Below are 9,859 nucleotides of genomic sequence, written 5' to 3' on the forward strand. Positions count from 1 at the left end.
TCATCAAGGTTCCTTGCTGAGCCTCGGAACCCAGTCCCAGCAGTGTCACCAGCTCTGGGAATCTCAGCTTAGTCCCTGGGCCTCCTCCCCTCTGAATTTTGTGGCTTCAGGGAAATCTCGGCTGGAGGTGGTGGCCCAAGCTCCTCTGAGTCCTTTATTCCTTTTGCCAGACCCAGTCCGTGAGCCTCTGTCTGGAACAGCTTCCTCGAGCCAGGCTCCTCGGCCCCTCGCCCACTCTGCACCCCAGGACACCCGTGGCTTCCTCGGTGTTGGGATGTGGCCCCCTGGGCGCTGTGAGTCTCGAGACTCACAACAGGCAGAGCCATACTCCGACTCTGGAAACCTGATCTCGGGAAACGTTTTCTCTTCTGAAACTTAAAAAGAATCTGTAATCCTCAGGCATTAGAAGCTCTTTTTCTGAATCATTAAATAACACAAGTTTTTAGATGTTGGTTCACAGGAAATACCTCAAACTTCCCATTACTTTGCTTCTCCAGCTCAGTGGGACGGTCACCCAGGATCCTTCTGAGCCCACGTCCAGGCACTGGGAACCGGTCTTAGAATTGCTGTGTATACCCCTTTAAAACATTCCAGCTATTCCAGAAATCTGACCTGGGGAAGCTAGCCCTACTGTCCCTACCAATCAAGGGTTCTTTACTAGGGGGTTTGTCCGTTGTCCAGAGTTAAGGTTCGGTTATTGAATTCCTGAAAATCAGGTGTGTGCTTTTCCTTCTGGGAAGAGAGTTCATAGCTTTAAATGGATTCTCAAAAGGATATGCTTCTTTCCTAACGATATACAAAGCAGTGTCTGCAACTGATGCTCTCTCAGCTTTACTGAAACAGCACCTGGCAGGGCTGGTGTTAGAAATGTGTGCGGTGTACGCCTGCTATGGTCGCTGTCTCCAGCTCCTCAGATGTAAGCGAGCCTGGGAAAGAAAAATCCTTTCTCTTTTCTGAGTCAGTAGTAAAAAAGATTATTTTGACTGTAAACCTATCCCGAGTTCCTAAGACGTCAACAAAACCAATTCAGAGTGTGGCTTTCCCTGCATGGAGTCAGGATGCAGAGGAGGCCGGGTTTGATCCCGGTGTGGTGACTCTGACCTCCTGCCTCACAGCCCTCATGTGCTGTCCTGGGCCTGGGCCTCCTTCCTCCGCCTGTGGCTCTGTCAGGCAGGCACTTCTCCCTCAGGGTGCAGCCCCACCTCCACCCTACGCTCCGAGAAGCAGGGCCTGTGCATGCTCCCGTTACTGTCCTGATCTTCCCTCTTGTCTGCCCCCCGCCCGCCTCCCCCCCCAGCTCCCTGCGGAAGGTGGTGTCAGCCACTTGGGAGCCCTGATCTGTCCTGGGGTCTGAAAATCAAAGTGAGGTCTGGCATGGATGCCCATTTTCCCATCCACTGCTCCACGCCTGGAGTGTGGCTTTCAGCCCCGGTTACTGGGCAAAGGACCAGGGCGTTTGGAAATGGCTTCGTCAGGAGACGGGTTACTTCAGCACCCTGAAGCTGAGGTCAGTAGTACCACCCCGTTCTGTGCCTCAGCAGCGGAGAGGGGGCTGGAGAAGGACCAGGGTCAGAGCTCTTTGGCTACCCATAAAGAAAGCGGAGGATGGTGCTGGGACTTGGGTTCCGCTGTGGTTTGGCTTAGTTCCCAGATGAGAGCTTGGAGCCTTGGATTCTTCCTGGTGAATGGGCCGGCCACTAGGAGAAAACAAATCACCAGGGGCCACTGATTTATTTTTTAATCCTTGTCACTGAAAGGATTACATATGTCCCCTTGGTTCTCCCATCGACCCCTTACTACCAGGAGTAATTTTGAGATACAGGTTTACAAATGTCAAGTGTGAGCAGTTCGGAGGATGCTAGTCTTGCCAGGAGGACTCTTGTGAGTGGGATTGTCTGGGTGAAGCCTGCAGCCAACAGGAAGGCAGAGGGCTCTGGCTGGGGCACCTCTGAGACTAGACTCACCGTATTCCTGGCTGGACTGTGCAAATCCAGGGGCCCAGAGTCCCCCCTCACACAGTGTCACCCACAGTGGCCAGTGCCCTATCTGACAGAGGCAAGCCCTTGGGCTGTGCTGGACCCACTGGACAGACCATCAAAGACGTCCAGACCCCCAGCCGGCTCCTCCTCTGCCTTGTGGTCCAAGAGGGGTAGGCGTGGACTAAGTCCATCCCCTCTGAGTGAGCTGGTGTAAGAGCTAGACCAGCCCCCCCCCCCCCCCCCCCCGGCCCCAGGTGCCCCTGCACAGGTTCTGGGAGTCTGCCGCATAAACCTGCATTCAGGGCGCAGGTTCTTAAGCCTGGCTACAAATCTGGGTCACCTGTGGGGTACTGGAAAAGCACAGTGCCACCCAGTCCTATACTTGGGGTGTGGGGCCCAGTGGGTCGCATGTGCAGCCAGGGTTGAGAACCTCCGCTTTGAGAGCATAGAAGCCACTGATGCCTGGTGATCACAAGGGCTCGTGTCTGAGAAAAGCACATTTGCACATCCTCCTCTTCCTGGGCCCTTGGTGTGGTCACTGGTTCCTCATCCAGGAAGGGCCAGTCCTAAGCAGTCTGTGCTCAGCCCGAGACACCACCATTCCCGATCCTACGTGGTTCTGAAGGCTCCCGCTCACAGACGCAGTGGAGCCCAAACACTTGCTACTATTGCTCGTTCTAACCTCAGGTGAATCTCTGACCTCCATCTTCTCATCTGCAAACCCTGACAATATTGCCTTTCACAGGATTGATGGGGGAAGACGCAAAGTGGATCAAAACACTTAACAGGTGAAAATTGCAGAAAAATAAAACACCCCGCTAAAAATTTCCACTGGCAACATAAAACAGTGCAGCAATTCATGCATTAAAATTGTGCTTTTAAGTTATTTTAATCATGCACTCACAGGACACCCCCCGCCCCCCATCAAGGAACCAGCTCCTTTTTGCAACAAGGCAGGTAAGAATTTTAAAAAGGTGGGTAACCTTGAGAGAGCTAGACCAGTTAGAATTGCTGGCAGACACCTCAGGAATGAAGAAAAAAACGTTGATAGTGGATTGCCTACTGCCTCGAGGGCGACCTTGAACCCTGAGCACAACAGCCCTGCTGAGCACTGCCTTCTGCTCCCAGAGGAGTCAAGGCCATTGTCACCTTTGCTGCAAAACCAGCCACTTCTCTCCTCTGATTGAGGTCGTGTTCTTGTGAGTTCGCATGAACCCTCAATAGCTGGCTTATCTCCCTCAGAGGATGTAGAAATCAGGGACTCTATTCTTAAAAACAAATGGACCAACAAGCAAACAAAAAACAAAACCACCACCCCAAACCCCACATTTATTAGCTACTCATTCTGTCAATTTATAATGAAATTTTTCACAACAATCATCACTGTCCCCATTTTATAGATTAGGGAAACTGAGTCTCAGGAAGGTCAAGTCACTTGTCTAAATTATACACTAGGAAGCAGGATTCCAGATACCAACTCCCATGTTCCTCAGCACTTTGGAGCAAATTTATAAAACCTCTCTATATATTATAAAAACCCAGTGGCCCGAATGCTGTACCGACCAAAGACTGACGCGGGTGGGTGGGGCTGCAAGCGTGGCAAGGTGTGCGTGGGTGGGCGGGGCCCCATGATTTCATGTGCTGGGCTTCTAGTCCTCTCTAATAAAAGGGTAATATGCAAATTAACCATCACTCCACCATAAAGGTGGCGGCGCCCATAGCCACAAGATGGAGGCGCCTAGTCCTCTCAGCCCTGCCGGAGTCCCCCAGTCCCGGGGGGGCGGCTGCTGAGAGTGGGCAGCGTGAGTGGCCTGGCAGAATGCTTGCCTCGTCACTGCAGCGATGAGGCAAGCCTTCTGCGCCCGGCTGTGGATGGGCCTCTGGGCCGCGGAGAGCCTCTGGTCAGTGGGTGTGGAGCGGCTAGGCCCCGCAGAAAGCCAGTGGTGCACGGATTTGTGCACAGGGCTACTAGTATATATATAAAAGGCTGATATGCTAAGTGTCCTTCCCTCCGTCCAGGTAATGATGTCACGTAGCAACACCCAGCTTCCTCTCCCTAGCAACTAGCCTCCTTGCAGTTTCTTCAGCCCAGGAACACGACTTGCTTTATAGCCAGGTGTAAACACTTTACACTTTAACCAAATGTCTGGGAAGCGTTTCCCTGCCTCATCTCATTTGATCCTCACAGAAGTCCTGGAGTAGGCAGATAGGAGACTCTGTAGAGTCCTATTTTCTTTTCATTAGCTGGAAAATGGAGATTTAGAAAGTTTAGAAATTTGACCTGACTACAAAGAAGAAATGGTGGACCTTGAAAATGACTTCAGGTTTTCTCACTGCGCAGAATATAACACTTCTGCAGTTAAATATTTTACCCTTGTTCTCCCTGCATGATCTAAAATAATAATCTGCTTTGTGTTGATATTTACTGCTGTGTTGCTGACAATTACCTGAAAGAGAAGTTGGGGTGCTTCCCTGGGTTGGAAAAAGTTTAGCTACATCAGAAAGCAGGTCTAATTAAGCAAGTTTATATCTATAAAAGGCTAAGTTAACTCACACATTCATGATACATATAAAGCTCTCGCTCGTGCCAACCACACACGTGTTTCGATCTGTCATTGTCGATTGTGAATTTGGTTGATACTTCTACTATAGAGAAAGGGCGAATAGCGATATTAAAATATTTCTTCTAATTAATTTCCTTTAAATGTGCATGAATTCGTGTACCGGGCCACTAGTCAAGTTATAAAATGGTCAAACTTTATTGAAAATAAAATAGTATCAGTTTAAAAGGGTCCTTCAGGAAGGGTTAAAAGTTCTTATAATCAGGAAGTATTGTGCTTAGAGATCATCTCATCCCTGTTTTGCCCTCTTATCCAACATGCAGAATAGTTGGAGGCCACAGTTAAAAAAATTAGAAATAAAACATTTCTAGTGAAGTGGGCATGAAAAACACTGTCCTTTTATTAATTTTTTTTTTTTTTTTGAGGACCCAGCTTCAAGTGGCCAGCGGAATCTTGGTCATGGAGAATGTACAGACTTGGCCCTTTTCCTCTTCCCAGTGTGATCTTAGGCAACTTACCCTCCACCTTTGCCTCCATTTCCCTTCCACATAGAGGGTAGTCTTGTCCTCCCTCCCATGGGAATTACAGCAGTCTGAGGGTGGATGATGTAGGTAAAAACAACAACAACTTGAGTCAGCCTAACAAACAATGACAACTATTTATTCTGACGGCTCTATGAGGTAGGACTATCCATTAGCCCATTTTATAGATAATGGAACTGAGGCTCGAGTGTACACAGATTGTTATACCAGGCCCAACTCCAGACCTAGAGCCTAGGTCTTCCCCATTGCCGTGTTGAGTTCTGAAAGAAGACATCAGTGTTGCTCCTTTCCCTGTGGCACCAGTAACCACCAGAGAGCCGTCAGCAGGAATGCTCTGGTCTGAGTATCGCAGGCCCCAGGGAGAGCCCCAGGCTTCTCACCCCCAAGGCAGACCTAGAAGCCCCAAAGAATATTATTTCAAAATATTACTGAAAGTAAACTGTATTTGAAAAATTAAAAAATAAATTAAAGTTCTCAGAAATATAAAAGAAATGTATGTTCATTATAGAAAATACATATAAACCAAAATAAATTACACGTGATCGTACTTTCCAAAGATAAACTACTGCTAATATTTGAAATAGGCTTCTATGTTCTTACTGTGTGCATAGGTATATGATTTTTTTTTTTCACAAAAATGGCATCTTGTTGACAGTTTTTGTGATCTTGTCTTTATGTATCATGAGGACTTTAATGTAATAAATATAATCCACATTGTGGGGGGATATTTGGAGACAAGGCAAGTAGCCTAGTTTGTAGAGTGAGAAACCCTTCAAGGGGAAGTCCGAGCGGAGCCGCTAAGGTCCTCAGGACACCGGCGCGCTGGGGCGGGGGGGCCTCACCTCTGCATCCTCGGACCTCGGGACTGGAACCGCGACGCAAACTCCGGCGGTGGCGGGAGAGGGGTCCGGAAACCAGCGTCACCTGCAGCCCCAGCCCGGAGGCCCCTCCCCGGCCCAGAGGCCCCGCCCCGACCCGGAGGCCCCGCCCCGGCCGAGAGACTTCCACACCCGCGCGGGCTTCAATTTGGTCCCGTCCGCGGTTGCCTCCCGGCGCTGACCTTTGCTCCGCGGCGCGGCGTTACGTCACAGGCTGCGGTCGGCTCAAGATGGCGGCGCCCGTGTGTAGCAAGGGGCTCGGGCCGCGGGTGAGTGGGCGACGAGGCGGGCCCGGCGGTCGGAGGGGTGGCCTAGTTCCGGGCTCACGCTCTTCGCTCCGCACACGCAGGTGCTGTCCTGGAGCCGAGCGCTGCCGTGTGCCTGGCGCGCCCTGCACGTCTCCGCGGTCTGTGCCAAGGTGAGCCGGCCGGACGAGGGGCCGGGGCGGGGGGACGAGAGGCCTCGGAGGCGGGGTGGGGAGCGGTGAGGGGCCGGGGCGAGGGGCCGGGGGATGAGAGGCCGTGGGGTTGGGGGTGGGGAGAGGTGAGGGGCCGGGGCCCGCTCTCAGCCCGGGTCTTGCGCACGGACTTAGGCCGCTCTTTGCTCCTAGAATCGGGCGGCCCGGGTCCGAGTGGGCAAAGGGGACAAGCCCGTGACCTACGAGGAGGCGCACGCGCCTCACTACATCGCCCACCGCAAGGGCTGGCTGTCGCTGCACACAGGTGAGGGGACGACCACGCGCGAGGCTGGCGATGCGACCCCACGAAGGAGTTCTCAGCGGTGACTGTCAAACAGATAGAGATGAGCTCGGGTCAAGGTGTATTCCAACCAGTACTCGGTGCCGGAGTCAAAAAGCCAGTCCACGCTCCAAGCAGACGTGGAAAAGCCGAGACTGGATCAGGAGTGCTGAGATGTACGGACAGGGATGCAGAATGGCCTCTTTCCGCGGGTGCAAGGACCGCAGTGACCCTCCTTAAAATTGTGTGCGTGAGCGGAGACGGAAACCGTTTGCTGTGCTGTCACCTGCGGAGGACAGAGACGCAAAGTGGCTCAGAGTCAGTGAAAGGCGTGAACCCCCTTAGAATCAGCCTGGACTCGTGGGACAGTGTGCTGTAAAGAATGCCATTTCCCACAGAGTTTTCTTCATTCTGTGTTGGAATTTGCCTCTTCTTAACTCTTTCTTGGTCACTCTCAGACATGGGACCTTCCCAGCTGAGGTTGAACAGGGCTCTGCCCTCTTTTTTTAAAATACATTTTATTGATTTCAGAGAGGAAGGGAGAGGGAGAGAGATAGAGACATGAATGATGAGAGAGAACCATGGGTTGGCTGCCTCCTGCACACCCCACATGGGTGATTGAGCCCACAACCCAGGCATGTGCCCTGACTGGGAATCGAACTGTGACCTCCTGGTTCATAGGTCAACGCTCAACCACTGAGCCACGCTGGCTGGGCTCTGCCCTCTTTTTTTAAAATTTAATTATTCACACTTATTTATTTAAATATATTTTATTGATATTTTACAGGGAGGAAGGGAGAGGGATAGAAAGTTAGAAACATCGATGAGAGAGAAACATTGATTAGCTGCCTCCTGCACACCCCCCACTAGGGATGTGCCCGCAACCAAGGTACATGCCCTTGACCGGGATCGAACCTGGGACCCTTCAGTCCGCAGGCCGATGCTCTATTCACTGAGCCAAACCAGTTAGGGCCATACTTATTTTTAAAAACGTCTTATTGAATTTATTGGGGAGACATTGGTTAATAAAATTATATAGGTTTTGGGTGTACAATTCTATGAGACATCATCTGTATATTGTATTGTCTGTTCACCACCTCAAGTCTCCTTCCTGGCTCTGCCCTCTTGTTTCAGTTTTCCTATAGTAAATGTGTCCTTTTTGAGATTTATTACTGCCATGTTTTCACAATTTTGTGCTGTTTGTTGATGACTCTGCTGCCTTAAAATAGCCGTTGAGCCCTGGCTGGTTTTGCTCAGTGGATTGAGCGTCGGCTTGCGGACTGGAGGGTCCCAGGTTCGATTCCAGTCAAGGGCATGTGCCTTGGTTGCGGGCGCATCCCCGGTGGGGGGTGTGCAGGAGGCAGCTGATCGATGTTTCCAACTCTCTATCCCTCTCCCTTCCTTTCTGTGAAAAATCAATAAAATATTAAAAAAAAAATAGCCATTGATGCCAAGCTCAAGAAGCTGTGATAACTTTACAGAGAGCAGGTGCCTATCAGAGTAGCTTTCTTCAGGCCTGAGCTATAGTGCTGTTGGGAGAGTTCAGTGTTAATCAGCCCATTTAATAAACAAGGTACCTTTAAGTAGAAACACATAAACCAAGGCTCTATATTGATCTGTTGACAGAAATAATGGAGCCTAACGCTTGTAGAGCCTAGCCCTGCATTTCCTCAGGAGCTATGGTTGAGTTTTTGCTAATTCATAGATCATGGCAACTTTATAGAACAGTAAAGTAATGATAATCAACTGTATTTTGTTCAGTATGAGGGTTTTCAACTTGGATGTTTATGATGCATCTACCTAGAGAAGTTATTTAAAGGTTCTTGTCCCCCCACCCTTTCCAGGGTCTGGTTCTGAAGTCTGCAGGTGCGTGTGGAGATTCAGTGGATGTGAGAGGCGTAGGGGTTGCAGGGTCCACACTGAGAATCCACTGGGTGTAGGCCATGGCCCTGGCTTGTGAGAAAGCATGTCCCAAACCTCAGAAGGGGTTGGTAGCTTCATCTCTGGCCTGTCGGATGACCGGTGCTCTAAGGCAGACAAAGAGTGGGAAGGGAGTAGATGGGCTGATCATCCGAGTTTTATATCCTGGCTAAGGCCTCTTTCTTTCCTTTTGTAAAATAAGGATAGTGATGGTACCTAGTTTGGGAGTTGAGTGAAATAATGTACTTGGAACTTTGAAGTGTTATTCCACTTACAGAAGAAAAGAGAAGAGGCAGGGTTGGTAGAATTGGGTACCCTTTGCTTTTGGATGTTACCTCTGCAGCTTTGCTGATTCTGTGGTGCCCTTCTCTCTTCAGGTAACCTGGATGGGGAGGACCACGCCGCAGAGCGAACAGTGGAGGATGTTTTTCTTCGCAAGTTTATGCTGGGCACCTTCCCTGGCTGCCTGGCTGACCAGGTTGTCCTGAAGCGCCGGGCTAACCAGGTGGAGATCTGTGCTCTGGTGCTGAGGCAGCTGCCAGCGCACAAGTTCTACTTCCTTGTGGGGTATAGTGAGACCCTGCTGTCCCACTTCTACAAGTGCCCTGTGCGGGTGCACCTCCAAACTGTGCCCTCAAAGGTTGTGTACAAGTATATCTAGGACATGCGTCTTGTGTCAAGCTTTAGCCTGCAGAGGACAAACGTGGGAAAGGGGTGAAGTAAAAATGGGAAAACTCATCCCTTCAGAGTCCACAGACCTCACTTTCAAAGCTGCTGCTGAATAAATGGACTGTCCGTGTTGTCTGGCCTCTTGCTCTGTCTTTACTCTTCAGGTGAAAGGACTCGATGGTGGTTCTGTGAGGTGCTCGGGGGTCCCAGGGAGGCTGCCACGGACAGTGTGCGCTAAGCAAATTCCAAGCATGTGAGAAAGTATTGTTAATTATAGTCACATGGTGGTACCCTAGATCTCCAGTCCTTATCATCTTGCATAACTAAAACCAACCATATTTCCCCCTCCCCCAGCCCCTAGTAACCACTATTCTACTCTGCTTCTATTTCAACTATTGTTGATTTCACACAAAAGTGGGATCATACAATATTTGTCATTCTGAGTCTGGCTTATTCCACTTACCATAATGTCTTCCAGGTTCATCCACATCCTAAATGGAAGGATGTTCTTTATCGTGGCTGCATATACTCCATTGTATGTATGTTCCATGTCTTCATTTATCCACGGATAGA

The 9,859-nt window shown here is 50.2% G+C and overlaps 1 protein-coding gene across 1 annotated transcript; it reads left to right on the forward strand.

Moving 5' to 3' along the window:
* Nucleotides 1-6,074: 6,074 nt before the first annotated feature.
* MRPS24 (mitochondrial ribosomal protein S24) lies at nt 6,075-9,424 on the forward strand. The gene is made up of 4 exons (XM_080666899.1): nt 6,075-6,229; nt 6,310-6,378; nt 6,571-6,682; nt 8,995-9,424. The coding sequence occupies exons 1-4, from the start codon at nt 6,191-6,193 to the stop codon at nt 9,276-9,278; spliced, it is 504 nt and encodes a 167-aa protein (XP_080523025.1). The 5' UTR covers nt 6,075-6,190; the 3' UTR covers nt 9,279-9,424.
* Nucleotides 9,425-9,859: the final 435 nt, after the last annotated feature.

The sequence above is a fragment of the Plecotus auritus genome (assembly GCF_963455305.1).
Source record: "Plecotus auritus genome assembly, chromosome: 4".
Classification (NCBI taxonomy): Eukaryota; Metazoa; Chordata; class Mammalia; order Chiroptera; family Vespertilionidae; genus Plecotus; species Plecotus auritus.

Excerpts from the sequence above, each read along its gene's own strand:
- MRPS24 (XM_080666899.1), top strand. The coding sequence starts at position 6,191 with ATGGCGGCGCCCGTGTGTAGCAAGGGGCTCGGGCCGCGG. Across the intron at positions 6,379-6,570 it reads TCTCCGCGGTCTGTGCCAAG|AATCGGGCGGCCCGGGTCCG; the intron begins GTGAGCCGGCCG and ends CTTTGCTCCTAG. Across the intron at positions 6,683-8,994 it reads CTGGCTGTCGCTGCACACAG|GTAACCTGGATGGGGAGGAC; the intron begins GTGAGGGGACGA and ends TTCTCTCTTCAG.